Genomic DNA, 25,475 nt, shown 5'->3' with positions numbered 1-25,475 from the left:
GAGATAACATACCAAATTTCATGAGTCTAGCTCAAAAAAAAATTAGTTATCGTATTCATAGACAAACGTAATTCTAATAATTTTTTTTTTTCATCCTGGGAGATCTGGAGTGTGAAGATTTTTGTCAAAATTTCGAATTCATATTTTCTGACGATTACAATACTTTGAACATTTCGTGTACAACAATTTCATAATGATGAATTTTTCATTCTATGTCCTTGAAATAGTCCATTCTTAACCTTCTTTCATCTCTCCTTTTTTCTACCTAATGTGTGGTTATGATGATACTGGAAAGTCGCTTCTTATTTCAACTCTCAATAATGTTCGATCAGTATTACAGATAATTTGCTAAAAAACACTTCCAGCTCTAACCACTGATCCGATTTTGCCAATTTTTATTTCATGTGAGCGCTCTTCGACCATAGGTATGTCATTAATGTTCGTTTGTCCTCGACACTTCCTATTTTCGAGCGAAATCTCAAACACCAATTCATTGAAATTCACTATGAGCGAAGAACAAGCAGAATCTCGCTATCTCGATTACTAAGGGATCGATTTTATAAATCATTATTTCATTTTAAAGAGCGTGATCTCTAAATTTATTTTCAGTGCTCACTTGTTTATCTTCGCTCTCCATTTTTAAGGGGGCCGCGGTGGCCTGATGGTAAGGTCTTGGCTTCGAAATCGGAGGGTTTTAGGCTCGAGACCCGATTCCACCGAAGAACCGTCGTGTAAGCGGGTCTTGTGCACTTTAAATCTGTCGGGGCCAAACGGTCTCCTTTTGTATGGTGTGGAAGTTTGGAGAGGTGGTTGCTAGCTCAGGTGTCGTCATCGTCATCTGACTGCAGCTCAGAATTACGAGGTCCTTCCCAAAATAGCCCCAGTGTTGCTTTAAAAGGGACGTTATTATAACTGAACTGGTCTCCCATTTTCAAGAAATATCTCTGAATAAATTCTTGACACAGCCTCCATTCTAAGCAAATGGATTGATTTTGCCAATTTTAATCGCAAATTATGCGTGCATAATTATATAGGCAAAATGCTATTGGTCTGTTGTGCGTGAATAATTTAAAGTGGAACCTTCATTTACTGTAATAAAAAATAGTTCATCAAAGTGGATGACATTTCTAAATGAATGCTTATTTACACTGTCATGAAAATCATTTCTCTGTCATCACTCGTTGGATGTGAATTGCAACGAACCAATTAGATCGAAAACTGTTGGCAACGCTTTATTCGATAAGAAAACACAAAACAATAGATAACCAAATAACCACCCGAAGTGTACAGAAAGATAGCACTTTCATCAACAAGACACAGGCATACAACAAATCGTTGTTAACCTACAGCATAATAGTTCTATCTAGTATAGCTAGAGAGCTCGCTCCGTGATCAACACTTCAAAGAGAGACTACACTTTAACTCTATCACTCTTTTAACTTTCGCGATTTTTTTTTCCCCTGCATGAATCTATGGATCTTGACTGTATAGAAATATTGTCATGAAGATTATTGTCATGTCTTGTTTTCTGGAACTTTTCATTTTTATAGCCAAATAGTTACTAAATACCAGACATTGACCTGGTATTCATTAATAATACTTGTAAATCTCTCTTTCTTACTGTGAAACTAAATGCGACAGAAAATAATTTTGCAGATTTGTAAAAATACGACGGACGGAGATGTATAATAGTATATTAACATTATATAATATAAAGGCTTTTATTCTTTCCCTCAAGATTTGTTTTTCCTTTGCAGGCATCAATGTTGGCGTGTTTTATGCAATTTCCACCTTTTTGAATCAAATGGTTCTCTTTTACAATAAGGTGAGTAAAACAGAATTTAAGAAACTGAAACAACTTGTAAATGCACTTGAGATTCAAAACAGTTACAACACCGAGTATATTAGGTTAAGAAATAAGTGCTATTTATTATTTAACTATTAACAATAAATACTACTAGTTATCGTTAGTTATACGATAACGATAAATACTACTAGTTATTAACGATAAATACTCATATCAACAAAAATTTACTTGAAATCACTTGTTTTCTTCCTCACGCAATTTTGAATTGTATATGAAAAATAAGTTCAGTTAGCATATTTTTGAAACTACCAATATTGTCATAATATTAGATTGTAAAAAATTATATTTTTAGCGAAAACATGCTATTTTGTAAAAAAATTGAATTATATTATAAATGTGATTAAAACTCTCATTTATTTGAAATATTTCTGTATGAATCTCACGCTTTTAAAATGTTGTTTTAACATCCTGATTTTTTTTTTTAATTGCTTTTTCCTTAGACTAAAAGCGGAGTTTAAATAAAAGTTGAAAGGCGATTTTGAAATCTTACACTTTTCTTTGCAGGGCGCCGAAGAAAGTGCGGGTCTCATGGGCCTTATCATCGTTCTATCCGGAATGGTTGGATCCGTGGTGTGTGGCGTCATTCTCGACAAAACTCATAAGTTCAAGTGAGTTCCGTTTTTTGCTGAGCTGGAATGGTGTGCCAGTATTCTTTAAAATTTAAAGATTTTCTTTGCTGTGCTAATATTTTCTTTCTTGTTCAAAGCTCTCTTTGTAATGCATACCTTTTGTTTGTAAAACATACCTAACACATATCATTTTAATGCATATATGCGTCCAACGTTTTCTTTCAAATGCAAATATATGATTGAAACTTTTCTTTGAAATGAAAATTTACGATTCAACGTTTCATTTGAAACGCAAATTTACGATTCAACATTTCATTTGAAACGCAAATTTACGATTCACAATTTTCATTGAAAAGAAAATTTACCTTCCACAATTTTTTTTTTTTTTTTTTTGAAACGCAAATTTACGGTTTACAATTTTTCATGAAATGTAAATCTTTTCTTTGTGATTCATAATTATCTTTGTAATAATGCATATCTTTTCTTTGTGATTCATAATTATCTTTGTAATGCAAATCTTTTCTTTGTGATTCATAATTATCTTTGTAATGCAAATCTTTTCTTTGTGATTCATAATTATCTTTGTAATGCAAATCTTTTCTTTGTGATTCATAATTATCTTTGTAATGCAAATCTTCTTTTTGTGATTCATAATTATCTTTATAATGCAAATCTTTTCTTTGTGATCCATAATTATCTTTGTAATGCAAATCTTTTCTTTGTGATTCATAATTATCTTTGTAATGCAAATCTTCTTTTTGTGATTCATAATTATCTTTATAATGCAAATCTTTTCTTTGTGATCCATAATTATCTTTGTAATGCAAATCTTTTCTTTGCGATTTATAATTGTCTTTGTAATGCAAATGTTTTCTTTGTGATTGTCTTTGTAATGCAAATTTTTTCTTTGTGATTGTCTTTGTAATGCAAATCTTTTCTTTTCAGGGAAACGACGCTCGTTGTTTATATACTCTCATTTTTAGGGATGGTTTCATTCGCTGTTGCATTGCCTTTTGGACTGCTACTGCCATTGTTCTTCGTTTCAGCTCTACTAGGGTAAATATTTCAATGTTTAAAAATCTTCTTCTTTTCCAGAGAGAAATTATTTGAATTAAGCTAGCAATGACTTGAAATCCACGCTTTGCAGTGAAATTTATTGCTCTCAATAATCGCCTGGAAACTGATGCATCGGTCTGCTTTAGAGTTCAAAAATTCGTTTAAGATTCCTTTTAAGATTCGTTTGCTAATGCGTTTGTTAATACGCAGAATTCGATACCATTTCTTCCGCTGTGTCAGTTTTCATGTTCATAATATGAGGTTGAACTGTTGGAAAATAAATAGAGCTCACCGCCGACTACGATATCGGTCAGTAATCAGATTCTAAATAGCAAAAAACATAAAAGCTGAGAATATTTATCACCAGATGTATAAAATTTATAATAACAACGCAATAAGTAATAATGAATATGATAACTGAAAATATGAAATAAATTATTCAAGGAAAATCGTGGAAACATCTGCATCGAATTGTGGGATGTCGGATCAAATTCAAAATCTGATGCAATCTAATAGTTGTACGGTATTCGATCTTCTACTATACAGTCCAAATCTTGAACTTATCAATTGCCCCTTATTCAGTCATTTGACTTTCCTGGGTGGTATGCGTTTAGAATACTGGCAAAGTTGTGAAAATGACTTGACCATTTGGCATGAAAACAGACAACAGAAATTCACGAACTCAAATCTCCTAATGATCAAAAACTCGTTGATCATTAGGAGAAATAACCTTAAAAAGTCGAAAATTGTAAGTAGTATTAGAAAATAAAAGGTTTATTTAATTATTTCTTTTTACTTGATTCATTTTTATTTAATCACTTAACTGCGGAATTTTTTTTTTTAAGTCCGTTAAGTCCTTCTTTTTAAAGCCAAGTGATGACGTATATACACTTTGAACGTAATACAAATGCTTGTATATTAAATTTTATAAAATATAATAAAAATAATTTTTTTTTTTTTTTTTTTTTTACTATACAAAAAATTTACACTTTAATTGTACCCAAAATTCTGGACTTTGGGCAAGGATTTTGCCTTCGAGAATGCTCAAATTTTTATATTCAGATTCTTCTTTTGTATTTTGTAGGGCATTTAGGAAAACCTGAGTTGTATTTCGAACGCTTCCTTGTCCGCCGAGATTGAAACTAAAATTCAAAATTGGATACAGAGGCTATTTTTTAAATTGTAACATGATTAAGTACCAAATTTCAATTTTATACGTAGTTTCATCTTTGAGTTTTGCTTTAATATGCATGCGAAAGTGCAGACAGAGAGATGGTTAGCCCTTCAATTTCAGATAAAAAATTTTAAATGATAAAATTCAGTATCAAATTTTATTTATAGTAGTTTTTATCGTTTTGTTGCTGTGTTCACTCGGACAACTAAATTTGAGAGAAATATACAAATTTGCTATTAAAACCTCATATCTAATTTCATTTGATGTAGGGTTTCATTCTTTGTCTCTGTCTCTCTCTCTCTGTCTCTGTCTCTCTCTCTCTGTCTCTGTCTGTCTCTCTCTCTGTGTCTCTCTCTGTCTCTCTCTCTCTCTGTCTCTGTCTCTCTCGCTCTTTGTCTCTCTCTCTCTCCATCTAGTATAAGCCCAGGAGAATGCTTCCCATGACGTTGAAAATTTCTTAACTTTTATGTCGTCATTTATCATCTCCATTCTTCTTATGAATTAATCGATATTTTGGTTTCACCAGGATTGAAATCAATTTTATTGTTGTTTTCTGTAAACTTGTAATTATTGTATGTTTATCATTAGTTTATTGATGGTGCATTAAAAGTAATAGCGGAATTATCTTCATAAAGTGTGCTCATTACATCAGATCTTTACTGTATTTGCTTGAGGTAGTGATGTCTTTGGAAGGAGCCTTATGAAGATTATTCCGCTATTACTTTTAGTGATGTCCTTCTGCTGGGTTCCTCCGGGGGGCACCTCGAAATGAGGATGAGATGCTTCCGGCATGGTGGTTGGATCTCGCCACCCTGGAGGGTACACTAATAGGTGGGGGATCTGGCTCCTCCCATCGATGACGGGACGTACTTCCTTCGGGGAGGGTTGTACCGTGGCCGGTGACGGCCCTTAGGACTCAACCACAGTTCCCGCCAATTGCTGTTGCGGCGGTCCGGTCATTCAGTTTTATGGTTTAAATCTGTGTGCCTTAGGGCGGGTCGGAGAGTTAGAAGGTTGACTTGTCCTTCTGCTGGTGTGGTGTGGAAGTTTGGAGGGGGGGTGCCAGCTCAAGTCCCAAAATAGGCCTAGTGTTGCTTTCGAACGGAACATTAATATAGTTAAAATTAATTTTAGGTAGTAATAGACTTCCTACTCTCAGACGAGACTGTTGTTCTATGACCGCCAATTAAAAAAATGTTACATGATTAGTTATCAAATTTATCAGAAATACAATTTTTTTTAAATTGCAAAATATTAGTTCTACATTATATGTACAAAACTGATTATTAAAATCATTAGGATATAAATATTTACTTTTTATGATATATTGGAATACCAACTATTAACTGGTTAAATTTTTTGAATGATTTTTATTACTTAAGTAAATTTTTGCATGAAAAATAATTTTTAAAAAAAGTCTTTTCACAAAATTTTAAAAATTAAATTATTTTTTAACACAATGATTAAATTAAATATCTGGAAATGTGGAACAAAATTGATTAGTTACTCAAAAAAAGAGTTTCGTTGTATATACTACCCGGGACTGTAAAATGCAGAAATCACGTCACCTTTTTCTTATGTGAAGTTTTTAAACACGTTCGTTTTCAAATGAAATCCGAAAATGCTTATAGTGAAAAATTTTCAGAAACTGAAAACTTTTCTAAACCTCCCCTACCTCCACACTTACCTTGAGAGTGTTGACTTGTTGTCTTTAGCTGGGAAAAAAAATTGCTCTTCCGTCTTCTCTAAAATCATTTTTTTTATTATTATTTTCTAAAAATAAAGAGGAGTTCCCTTCAAATATTTTTAGCAAATGACCGTGCTTTAACGCTGAAGGCCTTGACATGAGTAGTTTGGGAGAATTTTGTTCTCCCCAGGAAGTTGCAAAAGCCTGACGCTGATTCAAAGATTGGGAAATAACGAAGCGGCATCTGCGTTGGTGGAATTTGTGGGAAAAAGGAAAAAGTTCAAATATCTGTCTTTGAGGGTTTTCTTGTGTACTCGGGTGCCGTGATGAGAACTTTTTTCGAAACCGTGTTCAAATCCAAATGTTTTTGTTTTTTATCTTGAATGTTTTGGCTTGCTTCACCATTTATATTTGTTCCTTTTTGAAAGACGTGAAAACCAGCGCGTGTATTCTTCCTCATATGATATGATGCGTTTCATGCAACGCATAAAAATTAAGGGAACTGAATATGCATTTACGAAGTTTTAGATTAAACCGCATAGACTGTTTAACACATTTGCAATTTTAGACAATACTCGATTCTAAATTTCATTTATATAAGCAATTTTGTAAGTTTTGAGTTCAAAATATATATAATTCTAATGGGAAAACTCGCGTGAAAAATTTTATTTGTCTAACTGGCTGAGTTTTTGAGATATCGTGTCTATCGAAGGGCAGAAAGGCAATCCTCACAGGGAAATATTGGCAGCGGTGGCCTTGTGCTAAGGTCTCATCTTTGGAACCGGAGGGTTTCAGATTCAAGACTTGATTCCACGGAAGAACCGTCTTGTTAGCGGATCTTGTACGCGTTAAATCCGTCGCGGCCAAACGTCTTCTCGTTGGTGTGGTGTGGAAGTTTAGAGAGGGTGTACACGCTCGGATGTTATCCTCGTCATCTGACCGCGGTTCAAAATTGCGAGCTCCGTCCCAAAATATCCCTGGTGTTTCTTTAAAACGGGAATTTAATATAACTAAACTAAACTTCACAATGACGTATTTCCTCCAAAATTTGGTAGAAATAGACAACTTTGGTCTGATTAGATTTCATCTTCCTAATTTGTTTTTGAACTATCTTATTCAGGGACTCTTGTTTCTTGTTTCTGCTTTTGTCGGATTCATAGATTTCTAAAACAGCGAGATTCATTAAGATCCTAACTTTTTGGCAACTCGAAAATTGTCTCTTCCTATTCGAGAAAAGAAAGCTTAATAGGATTATATTATTTAACAAATCTTCATAAATGCTTTTAAATAAGGTTTGTTGAACAGAGTGGTTCAAAAATCTCCCGTGATTTCAAGAAATGATTTTTAAAAAAATTATTGTTTGGATCAAAATTCTGGCCAAATATCGCCAACATTTCGGCTCTCACATTAGACACTGCATTTGCGATCCTAATTCTGATTGCATCAATATTTTTAACTAAACCTACTGCTTAAATAGACTTCTGGTCCAATTTATATCTCAAATAACTTAGGGTCTCTTCAAATCTAAACCCGGAAATGTTCGCTCTGTATTAGTAAATATTATTCACTTACTGATATTATTATGTGGTTTATATTTAAATGCATTTACAGTAATTGACAAAATTAAGAAAATAATCCTCAGTCGCAACTGCTTGAGCCGATTTACAAGTTTTTATTTCATATGAAAGCTCCTGGCTCCTAGATGAGTCATTAATGATTGATTGCATCCTGTCTAACTCAATTTGGTATTTGTTTATTTTTATGGCCCCCGTGATAAGTCGCTAAAAAATGCAAACCGAATCTAATCTGATGTATGATGGGACTTCACTGTCTTGAAGCAATTTAAAAATCCCCAGATAAACCTGTTGGCCGCAAAAATAAACAAGTACCCTCTATATAAGAAAGATATCACAAAATACTGCTTTTTTATATGATGTATATATCCTATAGAGGTAGGGCCTTTATAAAGCTTCCTAACACTGTACCGCTCTCGCCAGTTTTTATTTCAAATGAAAACACATGACCCCTAGATACTTCATCAGTGATACAAACTTCGAATGTATCACCCCTAGATACATTCATTTAGTGTCGTCCCATCGAACTCCAAAATAAAACTTTGACAGGACCACCAGATCCAACAACTAGGGCAATTTAATCCTTATTAGTACAAGATATTGTAAGATATTTCCACAATATCGTTCAATATTTTGAATGCTGGCCAAAGTCGTAAAGATATCATAACAATATTGTTGGGGGAATTTGTGCCAATAAGAATTATATATGTAGCCAATCGGAATGCGCAGATAGTATTTACTTCAGTAAAAATTTTGTTCGTAGGTGCCTAAAAGCTGTTCCTCTTGCATTCTTCATTTAACTTAAGATAAGGCGTAAAAGACCATGAGTTTAACAAAAGATTTCCTTTTTAGGTTCTTTATGACAGGTTACTTGCCGTTAGGCTTCGAATTTGCAGCTGAAATCACCTATCCAGAAGCAGAATCTATATCGTCTGGTCTGCTAAACATGTCAGCTCAGGTAATCTTTCTCTGAAAATTGTTTTTCCTTTCTTCTGTTATTGTATGCAGCAAATAATTCTGATTGCTTAATTTTTTACCAGGTTTTTGGAATCGTTTTTACTGCAGGAAGTGGTGCTCTCTTAGATCAATATGGCGATAAAGCATCGAACATCAGTCTTTGCGTTTGTTTACTTATTGGCGCAATATTAACAGGTAATCATTTTTAAGGAAAAAAAATTCTACACTTTATAAAACCAATGTCTTTTCGTATAACTTATAATATTTTTATTTTGGTAAATGAAAATCAGATTTTTCCTTGGCTTATGAATTTACTTAACTTCCTAATTAGATGGCACATCATATTTTGGACATTTATTGCTATTTTGACTCTTACAATAATATAAGAGGCATTTGAGTGTTTCTAAGCGATTTTGCATTTTTAAATATTTAATACTTTCGCTTGATTACAGATTTAAAACTAAAAATTCATTAATTCTATACGTGAGACAGACACGTCATTCTATGCGAAGGGGTTAGGGAAGATTTTTATTTAAAATTAAGGTTAAACAGAATAATCAACACAGAATATGATTTCAGTTCTTTCCTAATAACTAAATTGATCCAATGTTTACTATGTGAATATAAAATATTTGAAAAAAAACCCGTTTACATTGTTAAGTCTTTACAAACGTTAAACGTAAAAAAAACATTATATTTTTATAATTATTTTAAAAATGAGAGACCTTATATTAATGCCAAATGTTATCCATAGATCCCCAAGTTTAAATTTCAGTAACTATCGTCGACCAACCGAATGCACGCATTCGCTTTAGTTATAGTCTTTCTGTTATCGAGCCAAGAATTTGGTTTGAACTGTTCGCTGCCCAATGATTAATCTTTTGCTATTCGGACATAAGATATTTTTTAAAGTATTTGCAAATATTTTTAAACAAATTATTTTTAAAATGTAAAGTTTACGATACCGGCAATTGTTGTCCAGTGATCACATATTTTAAACTTGGAATGCCTTGTTATTGTACCCCTGAATACATGCATCTGCTTCAGTTATTGGCTCCCCATTGTCAGGCCTAGAATTCCGCTTGAACTGTTCACTATCTAGAACTTGATCTTCACATTTTTAGAACATAAAGACAATCAAATTGATAAACCGTTTTAATCTCACGAATTCAATATGATTTACTTATATCAACTTGACATAAATTTCTTTTAATGGTAGCTTGATATGAAATTTCTTGGCAATAGTTTTTTAACAAATGATTCTGTTGAGTGAAAATTTTCAAATAAAGAATAAAGAAAATACAGAATAACGAATAAATAAATAAAAAAATAAAGAAAATAATCAAACGCAAATACTTTGATTTTACAGCGGTAAACGAATTTCAAGAACCAAAATCACTCACTCATTAAAAGTCACAAAGACGTTAAAATATGGCGTAGAAAAAAGTTGGTTTGTATGAATTAGATATGATTTGGGAGGGGGGGAGGGAGATCATTGTAATCCCGAAGTCATTATAAAAAATAACCAATGAAAAAACAAATAAAAAAAGCTTCAGAATCTATACTACTAATGACGAAGTGCTCCAACTAAGCATTCATACCTCTGATAATCAAGAATTCATACTACTAATTCCATAAAAGCAATTTCTTGCCATCATTGAACCCAAAACGATTCATACTACCAATGCTCAAAAGCGATTCGTACTACCAATGCGCAAAAGCGATTCGTACTACCAATGCTCAAAAGCGATTCGTACTACCAATGCTCAAAAGCGATTCGTACTACCAATGCTCAAAAGCGATTCGCACTGCCAATTGTTCAAAAGCGATACGTGCTGCCAGTTGTTCAAAAGCGATACTTGCTGCCAGTTGTTCAAAAGCGATTCATACTACCAATGTTCAAAAGCGATTCATGTTATCAATGTTCACAAGTGATTTTTACCATCGTTGAACCAAAGCCATTCATACCATCAATTATCTAAAATACTCGCATACTTGCATTGATCGAAAACCATTAATTAAAAGCACTCGTATCAAGTATTCATGAAACCAATAATTCAAACATTCAAACCAAAAATGATGTTTTTAAAAAAATTGTAAAACTCATAAAGGTAGACTTTTATTGTGATTCTTTCTCGTTAATTTTATTTTCTTTCTCTTTCAGCTTTTATAAAATCTGATCTTCGACGTTTAAAAGCATCTCAGATGCCGGACACTCATGAATCCATGTTAAACTCAATTTGAAGTCTTCCAAGAGAAACTTTTTGCGTTATGCAACACAGCTCATGAAGTTCTCATCGCAACGTTTTGTCTCCATTGCTTCGAGGAAATTCTTGGATTTAGCGAGAAGTGCCTTAAAAGTCGAACAATATCCTTTTTGCTGACTCCTTGAAATTTCTGTGCTATTTGTTGAAACTGATATTTTACAAATGTTTACATGTGCTCAGTTTATTTATGATCATTTCAGCGCAGAAGTGCTAAATGCTAGCCTATGTTCTTCCAATGGTTGTGTCATATAACTTGAATATCAAAATGTATTGTACTATGTTATTCCGTGAGAAATATCAGTAGGTTGTCAGAAAATTTAGAGTGTTACCCACTTTTAATTTTTTTTTAATCAACCTTTAAAATATTTGTTTTGTACATTAGAAATGCTCCATTCCCTGTGTTTTCATCATACTATAAGCTATAGCATCTTTCTTTCATCTTAAAAAAATATTTAGATTGTTTAAAATAATTACTATTTTGTTAAAATTACTTTTAAATTTAAATTTAGATTTTTTTTTATGAATTAGATACTGAAAACAATTTTCTTTAATCCTGGACTAATCCAAAATCAAATGTTTATTTTTACAATATATTGTAATGTTATTTCTAGAATTCAATGTTGGTCTTACAATTTTAAGGCAATGTTAAATGTTATTTCTACAACGTAATGTTAAATTTTTGTTTCTATTAGATTTATTGCTTAAAATTGCTTATATGAGGATGAAAATTAATTTTAAAAAATGTTTTGAAAGTTAAAAGAAAAAAGGGAAGTGCCGACCCTTACATTAGCTGGGCGCTCTTTGAAAGCTTAGTCACGGCAAATGTTTTTAAAATTAATATCTTCAAACCATTATTGTAGGGTCGTCTTAACAAATTACAGCAACCTAGTCTAGAATAATTTGGGGGTTTCAATGGAATAGTTCCTCGGAATTTAAGCACACGTGGCCCAAATTTTCTACTATTTTAAATTTTTTACTTTTAATAGATTTCTACTACTCTTAATTTTTTTATTATTAATAGAATATATAATTAAATATCAAATTACAATACATATAAAATCAATCTTATATTTCACATTCATGGGTTTTATATTTTATATATGAAGATGCATATATCAAAATAATTCCAAAATATGCACTCTTAACACAAAACTTTTAGCGTTTTCTTAAATAGACGGTAGATACACTCTAGAATCTATATAAACTCAATAAAGATGGCACGTTTCGAATAAGTTTTTAATCTGTGGCCTCAGATTATTAAAATCCTCTGCACATAAAAGGTATTATTGTTTTTAAAATAATATTCTACTGAACTTTGTAATACAACACATATTAAGTATTTTTTTAACATTTTGAGCGTCACCTTATCAAAAATTTTAGTCTTTTAAGCACAAATGGCGCTTAAAATTGTTAATATTTTCCTATATAATGTGATTAAAGAACTGAAGATCTATAGATGTAGCTACATCTATAGATGTAGCAACTTAAAGTTGCATATTTTATCAATTTTTATTACATACATAGTAAAAAATTTTATTACTCTTTGTCTTATATGAATATTTTTTGTACTGATATACATGTTTATATAGCATAGGAAGTGTAACAATAATCTATGACTTTCTAATTACGAGTCGTACTCATATATTTACTTTTACCACCCTTAAATACATAATTTCTTATTCCAAAAATAAAATAAAACCAGTTGAGCAAATGGGCACCTATGGACAAACAACCTCAAATAATCCATTGATGAATAAGACGACCCTGCATTATTGGATTCAGTAATTGTGTAATTAGCTTCCTTAATGTATATAAATGTTCACATGCCTTTGAAATCAGTTACTTGCAACAAAATCTCATGAGTGAAATTATTATTGTCTCGAATCTCGATGAAAAGTTTAAGTAAAGACTGTGATAAAAGTTGGATTGTATTTTGTCATATTAACTTGTATTTTGTTAACTTAAATGCATTTTTTAATTTCCTACTGATTTTTATAAAATCAATGATTAAAATATCCAGTTATGCCAATCGATGAAATTACAGAATCGCATACTTCGCGCGATTTTTCAAATACATTTATCGTCAACTTGACGTGTTCTCGTATCTTATTTCTCGCGGTTGCAACCTCTCCAGAAGATACTACACAAGAGTGAAATTGACTACAAAAAATGTGCCAAATAAGTGGACGATTCTGCAGTTTAACTATGAAATCCTTTGGATATAAAAAATCTATTGGAAACGTTCAATTTTCATCTTTTAATTGAGAAATAATTAGAAGATGTGTCCAGATGAAAAGGAAACAACGATTTTATTTGAAATTAAAAATTTGACAAATATTTTTTATTACAGTTTATGCGTTACATGATACCCACCCATAACTATTATTTAACATCAGCGCATTCTTTAATCCTGCTATTCATTTCCTCACAATTCCGTATTAGCACAAGATATTCTGCGACACCACCAAGATGTTTTTCGATATTCTGAACGCCGACTAATATTGTAAAGATATTGTAACAATATTGTTGGGCATTTTATGATAAGAGTTAGGAAAAGAATTGGAAGACTTAAGTATAAAAACTCCTTGGTTGCCGACGATGTCCTTACACTTTCTTGTTGCAGATAAACCATTTTCCTTTCAGTGATTTCTTTAAGATAATAAATCACATAGAAAGGATATTTAAATATTTCCCATCAAAATTTTATTAGTAGGAATATTTTTACAGTATAAGATTATTTTTACAACAGTTCTACCAAACATCTAAGACTACCATGGACACTGAACCATTTGCTGATCTTAAACATCTCTTCACAAGATAGGATTGGCTGCCTTAATTGCAATAATTCCTGGTTTACTGATAATGTCCTGACACTTCGTCGTCGGTGAACTGTTTACCTTTCAGTAATTTCTTTAAGAAGACTAAGATATGAAAGTCAGTCGGCAAGATACTTTGGCTATAGGATGGATGATTCGGAAATTATATGTGATCTAACATTTTCTTAAACCAACACAATACCTTTCCTGAATGCCTTCATTCTTGTGTTTGGTGGCTTGTTTACGCCTTGTTGCTACTCGCTTATTCTTTAATTGTTTATTACCCTCCAGTCAATCCGTAAATAGGTCTCCGTCATAAAAGAAACTGGCCTTCATTCCAGAGTAATATTTTTTTTTAATTTAAGAAGCCATAATGCCTCTTCTGTTTGCAAACAAGTGACCCTGATGTGATTTGACACAGCGAAAATTTCCTTTTCATCTGGACACACATTATAAATTCCCATTTAACAAGCAAGGCCACTTAATCAAATTTTTGAGTTTTACAAAAGGACTTAAAGCATGAATTTGTCACAACTATCCCCCTACCTCCCTTCCTCTTGTTGAACTTGAAAAATTGAAATAGGTAGCGCTGCTTGTTGTGTGAAAAAATATTTATTCCACTTAATCAAATTTTTGAGTTTTACAAAAGGACTTAAAGCATGAATTTGTCACAACTATCCCCCTACCTCCCTTCCTCTTGTTGAACTTGAAAAATTGAAATAGGTAGCGCTGCTTGTTGTGTGAAAAAATATTTATTTGTATTAGCAGATATATTTAAAAATTTACAATGAAGTTACATTTGTCTGTTAATTACTTTGAAACTTGTGTGATGATATATACTAAAAGTTTACTGTTAAATGAAATCCTATTAGCACAAGATATGGTACATTATATATACACGATATTATTCGATATTGGGAATACCGGCCAATATCGTGAAAATATCGCAACAACGTTGCTGGACATTTTGTGCTAATAGAGAAAAAAATCATACATTCACTTACTCTAGAAAATAAATCAAATAATGAAGAGCTGCTATTATGATAATAAAAAAAAAAATCGCTATTTTATCTGCATTATATAGATATATATTTGTGTGTGGTACAAATATTTTTGCTGGCACATTTTTGTTTATGAATGAAAACATTTAGATAGGTTTTCACTCAGCGAGTTATAAGATTCCAGTAAACCACGCATGCTCAGAAGGAAGGTTACACATACACTAAAATAACGGACAATAAATAAGTGCTTGCCTTGAAGGGACAAGTGCTTGAATTATATAATTGCTGCGTATGCGTGGTCTTACTGGATGGATTATAGATGGCTGAATATAAACCGTACTTTATGCTCTGTCTGTTTAAAGATTGGAATTTTAATAAAGATGTTGCCAAATTTGCTTGTTGTGCAGCTACCGTCCGAATGAAATGATGAAAAGTAAATAATCGTCTGAAAATATTTGCAAAAGTAGTAATTTTAAAAATCATTACATTTAATCTCATTTATTCCTTAAAGAATCTTTCGTTTATTGATGAAAATCTGATATTCCATTTTAATAAATATAATTTTTATAAGTATCTCAGATGTGCTCAATGTTTCTTTTTCTTTGAAACGAATTCTATTGTTAAAGACAAACTGAAGTGAATTCCATCGCATCAAATATTTTTATTACAAATCAATTTGATGTATTGTTGTCTGTTGGTTTTTTTGTAAATGTTTTTCAGTATACTTATTGATAGCAATTGAAAAAGTTGTTAAATGTTTTATAATTTCTGGCGTGATAAAATGTCTTCCATTTTATATAGAACTGAATTATAAATGTAATAATGTATGTTATCATTGAAATAAAATTTTACTGTAGATACAAGTTGTGTTTTTATTTTTAAAAGTAAAAATTGCCTCTTTCAGTTCGCTTCTATAGGTATACATAACTTTTCAATTCAAAGATTAGTCCTATTTGTTTGTTAATTTATCAATTCAAAAATTTCACTTGTCAAAATTATTCAATTTGTCTTTAGAGCATGAGAATAAGAAAATTTATTTCCTGGGAAAAATGCTTAATTACAACCTTAATAAACCTTGCAATCTTCCACAACCTAGCATCATCGATTAGAGACTAAAAAAAGGTTTCTTGAAATTTACTACTTTAGCAGAGTTTCCACGCCATCGGGAAAACCTGGAAAAATTCAGGGAATTTAAAAATCATTTTAAAAAACAGGGAAAATGCAGGGGAATTCATAAAAAACGGGAAAATACAAGAAAGTTTAAGTTTCTTAGGGTTTTTTTTTTCTATTTAAAAAATGCCGATCTATAAATATTGCTAAAATAAAATATGGTATTTATAGTTTCCAAAAACATAATACCATTAGCGATTGTATAATGCGGAAACTCACTCCTTTCTACTCTCTCTCCTTTTTTTTCCATATAGATAACTTAAGTTTCGATTTGCTAGACAGTTGTTCTTTTTCCATAAGATTCCTGAATTGCAGCTAATGAGCATCCGCAAGAAATCTGTAATTGCGTGAAAGAATCGAATATATTTATTTGGGGGAATAGCAGCATTCAACTGCGGGAGCAGCGCGGTGGTGTTAAGTCATTCACACGTGAATTTATTGAATGGTTTGTTTATTATTTATAAAACTGTGAGCTTATTCACAGTAGATTAGAAAAAATTTTCAAAACAATGAGAGGCTCAAAATCCATATTTAATGCTAACTGAAGGATAAAAATCAATCCTGATTTTTCTGAATAGGTTCGAGACGTTTCGCAAAATCCATTTTTTGAGTAGTGCTCGCTTTGTATGAAGATAATAAGCCTTAGTAATATGGGAAAACAGGTACTTAATTGGTAATGTCAAAAGAAGAAAACAACAAAATGCGTACCAGTTCATTTAAAGCTGAACTTTTATGGGCATTGAAACTGGTTGTCACATTCGTCCTTTAATGCGTTTTATGATATATCGGAAATATATTTAACATAACATATATATATTAACATATGTTCATTGAAGTTAAATAACGAAAAAGAAAAATGTACTTTAAGCTGTACAAAAATGTCTTGCCTTATTGTTACGGATTAGGCCTTTTTGCTCCTTGAAACTGATAGCTGAAACATCTGCAGAAATTGATGCCTAAATACATGAATTGTCAAAAATGAATAAATAAAAGAAAGTAATCTAGCTTTGTGCAATGCAAGCAGATTATGAAAATAGCAGCATGTCTTAAATAGCATTTTTACACAACGTCTGAATAAAAAGGATTAAACATGACAAATAAAAGATTTAAATACAGTACCGTGAAAATTAAAAGATAGATGAAATGCATAATTACTTTTTTAATAAAACTATGATATCATGAAACTGCTTTATTTATATCAGTTTCTTCTTGAAAGATTTATGTGCACATTGATCAGAGTATATATAATATTATCAAAATAACACGGCTTTATTGTCTGAAAATTAAATGCCTAAAAGTAGTTTGTTGAGCAAAACATTGCCTTTACGTCTAAGCGTTTTACTTAGAATTAACCCTATGCACTCGTATGTCTCCTCTCAGACACCATTCAAGACGGTGTATCATTTTGATTTTATTTATTCTATAATTTTGATAATTAAAAATACTTACCCTATTAGCACAAAATGTCCAACTATGTTATTACAATATTTTCACGATATTGGTCGACATTCCGAATGTCGTGCAGCATCGTGAAGATATCTTACAATATTTTGTGCTAACAGGGTACAAAATAAAAAAAAATGTAGATTAATTTTTTGGGGAAATGCAATATCAATTATATAAATTTAATTTTTGGAGCAATAAGCAAGTTCTTGTATTAGGTAATAATTATTCATTGAATTATTTTTCAGAGTGCAAAAGGTAAAATATGTCTATGTTTCCAAATTATTAGCAAAATTAATGTTTCATTAAAAATTTCAATTATCTTTTTTTGTGTAACTTAGTCTTAATGGTTTCCGAAGCAAAGTAATTTCAAACTTTCATATTTCTACTGAAACAAATTTTAATAGATATATAACAGATGTTATTTTATAAGCCTTACATCATTCTTTTTATTACACTATGCATTTCCCTAATTTCCTGTCAATATCTTTATGCATTTATTTATGTTGCAGGAATAAGAGGCGGTATCTGAAAAAATAGGCGCACTTTAATTTTTTTGACCACTGTCAGATTTTAAGGTTTAACTTTAAATCATACAAATTGTAAGCACAACAAAATTGCGTACCTTAATTACAAGTACAACAAAATGTCAAAAATTTTATTAAAAGTATATCTTGCATCGAAACTTCCTTAACATGAAAAAAATAAGCTGAATCTTTACACCCTAATTATCATAAATGGGGAAAATAGCCAAGAAGAAATGTTAGTGGCAATGATAAGAACAGCCTCAGTTTAACTTTAACACGGAATTATATTGTGAAATGCTCAAGAAATATTCTTCACAAATTAATTAAAATTAGACAAAATACATACAGCAGAAAAAGTAGCGTAGTTAGAAAGGCAATTTTTTGAATTTTGAGCTGATTTAAATATTATTTTTATGCTGTAATATTTTCAGAAATTCTCGTGCAATGCAAAATTTCGATTCATTTTTAATTAATTAAAATTTGAAATATATCAATTCCAGGTGCAGATTTATAGCTTCTAAAACATATAAGTGCTTAGTATGTTTCGTTTAGATCAAATAGTTCATCTTAGTTTATTATTTATAGAAAACAAAATAACAATATTTAATTGAGTATTGGCGAATAAGAAAGAGAAGTTACAATATATCTGAAATTAGGAGGATAAATCGGACAATTACGTGTTTAATATCACAAGTTATGAGACTTGGTTCATGGTTCGAATACACATTGACAAAACAAGCTAATAAGTATAATACTGTTAAGTTAACGTGGGTTTAATGTCACAATTTGATGCTTACAAATACTTATTTAAAGGAATCATGAACATGAATGCATATGAAATTTAATAGAAAGTAAACACAAAAATATTCCGCTAACCTGCTGGTACCAAAGGCGACTAGTTATAAATATTTCCAAAATTATCTATTAAGTACTAAAAATGTTTTTGTTTTTTTTCATACAGAAAATCTTGCTTATTTGTTATCCAGATTTGATGTTTTTCTCTTAATCTCTGTAATTTACCTTCAAATTCGAATTATGTGCCTTCATGCTAATTTATCCATTGAATAAGATTATCAGGCGAAATATGATATTTCATTTACTTCTTCATCTAATTTTGTACAGTCTTTATAATCAAATGATTTTTTTTACAATTTCAAATTAAAAATGTACTATTAAAGAATAATGATTTCCATTTTAAGATTTGCTATTGGAATAAATAGTATATGGCTAATTCAAAAGTAATATTACTTTTAAAAATATGAGAGATTAAAAAGATTATTTTTCCGAAACTAATTGTCAGTTTTTTTTCTCACAAACAATTTTAATTAATTTTAACACTACCCCTTTGCACTCCTATGCCCAGCCTGACTGCCATTGTGCAATATGCATTGTTTTCATGTTCTTGTTGGATAATGATTATAATAAAAAACGTATAATAACAAAAATCTTCGCATGAATTTTTAGGAATTATACTAACCTACAACTATTTTTGAGGTTTCTAAGCATTTAAAGGAAACTCACATAAGTATATACTTATACTCACATAAGTATATACTTATACTCACATAAGTATATACTTATACTCACATAAGTATAATAATGTATCTCATTACTTTTCGAAATACAAAGTTTTAGAGTTTTCTGTAAAACATGATTTGTCAGTCAAAGCTGTTGATAATTTGCTTAAACTGAATAATTTAAGTATGTTCTATTTACAGTAAAAGTTGAGATTGACAATTTCCCCAAAGCATTTTTTTAGTTTTCTTTTAAATTAGAAATAATTTATTTTATTTTAAATAAATAACAAAAAGACGGATCCTAAATATTTGATTAAAAACTAGATTTTTCGACAAAGTATCAAAGCCAGGACATGCACAAACGTCTTTACGTTGCATCAACAAAAGTACAAAAAAAAAAAAAGGGTAAACAAGGCTATCTATAAAAAAAAAAAAAAAATCACTAATACCAACGAGGAATGTTGCTGTTAGAGAAGTGGGAATCGTGGACTTTAGATCCACGAATTCATTCCACAAAAAGAACAGATTCTTTCCATCCAGTCCGGTTAATTTCGAGAGTGGACATCCATCGATGATCATAGAAATATAAAAACAAACCCCACAACTTTTATTATTTCACATAGCATTAAAAAAAAAAAAAAAAAAACTTTCAAACAGTCTCAAGACTACTGAATAACCATATAAAACAATACAGTCAGTTTTGCGGATTAGACGAAAAAGAAATATTCAATATTCATCTGCAAATTACAGAATGGTTGTGACAATTCGAAAGTACATATGAATTATAATTGACGTTATTCACTGTAAAGTTCTCGAAACGGCGAAATTTACAATAAGAGTTAGCGCTGGTGATTCTATATTTTTGAAATCTAACATTGCGTTCAAAAGCAGACTCTACTGTAGACGTCATTTGTTGATAATATGTACAACAAATACGTAAAACAACAAATGTATGAAAGTATCATCTAAAAGAAAAAAAAGGGATAATTAAAATTTATTCTAATTTTTTTTCAAACAACTTCACATACATTTAACTACACTTTTTAAAAATTAAAAGTATGATTAGATATATAAAGACAGTAGTTATATAAAGCAAATTTGAAAAGAACAATACCAAAATTATTTCTTATTTAAAGAAAAAAGGGAATACGCAACTTCATCACTCACTTCATGGATACGGCAGGCTGGATTCGGATACAAACATTCGTTCAGATTGTAAATCCGGATCCTCGTAGTCATGTCAGGAAGAACGCCATATTATTAGTTCAGAGAACTTAAAACCAAAACAACGTGTATCAAGTCATGCTTGTGACGTTAGTCTACTATTGAATAAACAATTGACTAATTCATGAGGATGCGTGTAGTCGCCGCGACTTTTGGATACTCTCATTTTCGTTCTACGTATCTCAGACTCAGGACTATATCTTTGATATGATGGAATTTTACCATTTATCCGTCTTAAAATATCGAACTTAGAAAAGCATCACGTTATATGTTAAATAATTGTATTGCTGATTTTCATTTTGTATGAAAATTAATTTAGAGCATTTTTTGGTGATATAATATTTTCTCTAGTAATATTTTTTTTTTTTTCTGTCGCAGAAGTTCTCTGATAATAATTATTCAGGTAAGTACATATTCTTTTTAGCAGCTTTTTTTATTCTTCATCAAAAAATTATATATTTACTGATCAATTTATTCTTTTCCACTTTTATACCAGTTTATTTTATTTTAGATATTTTGTGACAATTAAGTGGGAAAGAAACTAATTTTATTTAGTTTTTTTTTTTTTTTTTTTATCATTGCCTGCAGTTTTCATTTCATGTTTTCTTTAAATTCTTAACTTCTGTGGAATCGTATTTTATTTAGTAAGTTGTTGAATTCGTTAAAATTGCTTCACGAAAAAATTATATATATTTTTTTAATGAATAAATCCTAGAAGTTGGCATGCAACTTTAAATCTCTAGTATTTTTAATAACAGGAATGCGGTTTTTGATGAAAAATATTTTTAAGAGTTTTGAAATTAGATTAGTTATTTCAAATATAACTGCATAATTTATTCAAATTCCAACTATAATTCTTATGAAATTATTTTTCATCTATCCATTTGTATATAAATTGTATATTAATTTCTTTTAATATATTAATATATCTAAATTAATTGTATTTTGATTTCATAGAAAATTCATGTGAAAATAACATTTATTATTAATGTATGTTGCTGTTTAGATTTGATATAAAAACACAGAAATAAAAAATAATAAAATCCTTTTTTATTTAAAATTTCAGATTTTTTCAAGAGTAGATAAAAAATATCTGCAACTTCTTACAATTTTTTATAGATAGATTTAAGTTTTTAAAAATAACATTTCATTATTGTCTGTACTTTTGATGAATTTGCTATTAGGTATTTAATATTCTGGCATATAAGTTCAGGTTTCTGTTTTGAGTTATCTATTATGCAGCCTGATTTATTAGGAAATCTTCAAACCTGCTAAATGTACTATATCTTACCTCAAAGATTTCCTACATTTTATATAAAGCTACATTTATTTTTTATTAAAATTTATCTTTTTGCTCTACTAAAAGAATAAATTTAAGGGAACAGAAAATCAGTTTTTTTAAAACTAATTTTCTTATCTAATTTGATTAGCAAGCTCTGGCTTTTATATATATATAATTTGGGGTATACTGTAATATTTTCAATTAATTTTAAAAATAATTTCAATTTGAAACAGGTATGAAATTATAATTTGCAATTACAATTATGTTAATTAATTAATAAAGTTTATATTTTATTTCCATTGTTTAAAGTTTATATTTTATTCCTTATTATTTTGTCAAAAATGATTCATAAATGTGAATTTTTATTTTAAAATGAATGCTATCAAACTTATTATATAGTTGGCTATAAAATATATACAAGTGCAATTTTGTTAGAAACAATTTGTGTTGATTGTAATAGAAAAAGTTACACTATATATCTATACACCCAATCAAATGGTTTTTAATATAATAATTAGATATTTAAAACTATTCAATATGTTTTTGTGTAAAAGTGAGTTTTAAAAATAAATTATATGTGATAAAACTTTATTAAAATGAAAGTTGTACAAGTGTGTTGAATTCTTTCAATAGTTGATTAGATATTTAAAACTAATTAATATGTTTAGGTAAAAGTTACTTTCAAACAATAATAATTTATATGCTATAAAACTTTATTAAAATGAAAGTTGTATAAGTGTATTGAGTTCTTTCTATAGTTGTAAGACCTATTTAATGTGTATTATTGTATTTATCAGTAATGTGGGGGGAGGGGTATTTTAAGCTGCCATTTATTTTTCTGTTAATAAAAATATATTTGCTTAGTTATAAATTTTTTCCCTAGGAAAGTCAGATGGAATGAGAATAATTTTAGACAAAAACTTGGCATTTCAATTAATTCTTGTGAGCAAAATCTAAATATAAAAATATATAAGTTAATTTGGCAATTTCTTATTATTTTGTTTTTGTATGTATAAAATGGTAGAAATTGAAATAATTTATAAGAATATTAAATTATTAAGTTATTCATGTGTTTCTTTTTTATAAAATTGCTTTGCTGCACTTTAAAAATTATTTAATGTTTTAGTTCCAAATAGTTTGAATAATATGAATCCCTATATCGTGACCAATTTCCTAAATCTGCATGTTCTTTTTTGAGCCATATGTTTTGTTTTTGTTTATTTTCCCAATGTTTATGTAAAGCATGATTCAGGATTTTACTTGTTTCATAGATATTCAAATTGTCTAGCTCTAAATTTGAATTTATTAATGCATTTATATGGATATAATTCATTGCTATGCTATTAGAGCAATATAATCTTGCGGAATAAACTCTTTTATTATTACTTGTAATATTTGGTAATCATATGTTAATATTTTCTTAATGAAGATTACATACCATCTAATTAAAATAAAATTTCACAAAATAAAAAAATATCTGTTTTACTTGCATTTATAATAATAATATGAATATTTTAGTACTTATTTTTCTTAATATTGCATAAAAATAGTTAAAAAAAACTTTAATTTTTATTGAATTCTTTTCTGTAGAAAGGAAATATGCTGAATAGCTTTTGATTTAGAAAATTAATTAATTCTTGTGAAACTGCTTTTAATATATTATACTTTTGAAAGTAATAAATGTTGAATAGACACTCTTTTTTTTTTACACTCTTTTTTTTAAATACTTGAAAATTCTTTTATTTTATTTCATGATATATTTGTTAAATTTTTTGTAATATGAATTTAAATTCTTTTTAGCATTTAAGAGTTTAAATAGTTAAATTCTTTTCATCTTCATGTCAATAACTTCTTATATTTCTGTAGGGAAATTTTGCTGCAATTTGGAAATCAAATTTTAACTTTCCAAGGCTATGAGTTTTCCTGATAATAACAACTTTTCTTCTGAGGTTTGTAGAGCCTTGCAAATAATAATTTATTTCATTATTTTCAGTTTATTGCATGTGAAACAGTTCATATTAATCACTTTTTTGCATATGCAATTATAATATTTGAAACCAAAAATTATTATTAATTAAAAATTACTATTGTTTTTTAACCCTTTATCTACTGATGGTACTTATAAGTACCAATTACTTTAAAACTTTATAGAACAACAACCATTACTTATTATTATTCTGATAGTATGTTTTAGAAACAGTCTTTTAACTTTACTTTTTCATGATAGATGACAGTAGTTGTTCTAGGCTGATGAATTTTGTGAGGAAGAAAGCTATTTTCGAAGGGACATAGTGTTCTTTTGCTTCCATTTTGTACGGATTGTCGCTCTTATCTTTCTTTGTTATAAATATATAATATCAAACCAAATTTAAGGGTTGTATTTTTTTATTCATTCTGTATTGTCTTAGAATATTATTTGCCCAATCATTATAACATAACAGATTATGTAATGTGATTAACGGTCGAATTATTCAGTGGTACTTATAAGTACCGCCAGTACACTGGAGTGTTGGAGAAAAACTTGTTTTCATTTTGTCCATGTAATTATCTATAGTATTTATGTTTGATATAATGTAATTATGAAAGTGTAGTGTAGCAATATGTTTAAGTATTTTTTAAAGATTTCAATTATAGATTTTATTTAATTATTTATTTATTTACTTTTTACTAACACTGTCAAGAGCATTTGAAAATGTTAGCATTGAATGTGAATTTGCTTTTGCATTCCGAATAAAAAAATAAGCTAGATTTTACTTGCAAAGTCCAAAGGAGACTCAAAGATGGCACCAAAATTGACATTACCGCACCCATTGTTGTAAAAGACTACAATGGACACTGGGGGGAATTGATAAAGTATATATATTACTATTTATGATAGGGACAGGAAATCGAAAAAATGGTTTTACAGGCTTTTTGTTGCTATGCTAGAAATGGCATTTGTAAATTCATATATTGCATATGTGGAAGTGCGTCGTGAGAAAATATTGTCCCTCGAATATAAACGCTGCATTACCGAAGGATTACTAACAAAATCTAAACCACAACCAAAACGAAAACGGAGACCTAAATCTAATGGAGATGAACAAACTTTTTGTTCAAAAAAGAGAAGAAAAGGAAATTTGTCTGTTTCTAATGATGTTTGTTTAGAAAATAGAGGATACCATTGGCCAACATTCGTGTTGAATCGAGGACGTTGTGAATTCTGTACACTCAAAAATATTCAATCAAAACCACATTCAAAATGCTCAGCTTGTAATATATTTTTGTGCCTAAATGAAAAAAAAATTGTTTTTAAGATTATCATCAAATGTGAATTTCTACCTTTGTTATGTATAAAATAAAAT

At 29.7% G+C, this 25,475-nt stretch overlaps 2 protein-coding genes across 13 annotated transcripts in view; both read left to right on the top strand.

The window, feature by feature from the left end:
* The window catches only part of LOC129956914 (feline leukemia virus subgroup C receptor-related protein 2-like), a 204,357-nt gene extending 188,526 nt beyond the window's left edge, over positions 1–15,831 (top strand). For all 8 annotated transcript variants that reach the window (XM_056068941.1, XM_056068946.1, XM_056068943.1 and 5 more), the window contains exons 6-11: positions 1,758–1,825; positions 2,372–2,475; positions 3,382–3,492; positions 8,780–8,885; positions 8,968–9,079; positions 11,049–15,831. In XM_056068941.1, the coding sequence (XP_055924916.1) occupies positions 1,758–1,825; positions 2,372–2,475; positions 3,382–3,492; positions 8,780–8,885; positions 8,968–9,079; positions 11,049–11,128 (581 nt within the window). In that variant the 3' untranslated portion in view covers positions 11,129–15,831. The remainder of the gene's footprint in view (positions 1–1,757; positions 1,826–2,371; positions 2,476–3,381; positions 3,493–8,779; positions 8,886–8,967; positions 9,080–11,048) is intronic.
* Positions 15,832–20,991: 5,160 nt separating this feature from the next.
* LOC129957050 (uncharacterized) overlaps positions 20,992–25,475 on the top strand; it is a 31,602-nt gene continuing 27,118 nt past the window's right edge. For 4 of the 5 annotated variants that reach the window (XR_008782725.1, XR_008782724.1, XR_008782723.1 and 1 more), the window contains exons 1-2: positions 20,995–21,252; positions 23,998–24,080. Coding sequence is in view for 2 of the 5 variants with exons in the window: in XM_056069177.1 (XP_055925152.1) it covers positions 24,045–24,080 (36 nt within the window). In the remaining 3 variants the exon portion in view is untranslated. Of the gene's footprint in view, positions 21,253–23,997; positions 24,081–25,475 lie in introns of all 5 variants that reach the window. The other variant, XM_056069178.1, reaches the window with a different exon arrangement.

Source organism: Argiope bruennichi, chromosome 11, assembly GCF_947563725.1.
Source record: "Argiope bruennichi chromosome 11, qqArgBrue1.1, whole genome shotgun sequence".
Lineage (NCBI taxonomy): Eukaryota > Metazoa > Arthropoda > Arachnida > Araneae > Araneidae > Argiope > Argiope bruennichi.
Note: the sequence above shows the minus strand (reverse complement) of the source record. Positions and strands in the feature narration are given on the sequence as shown.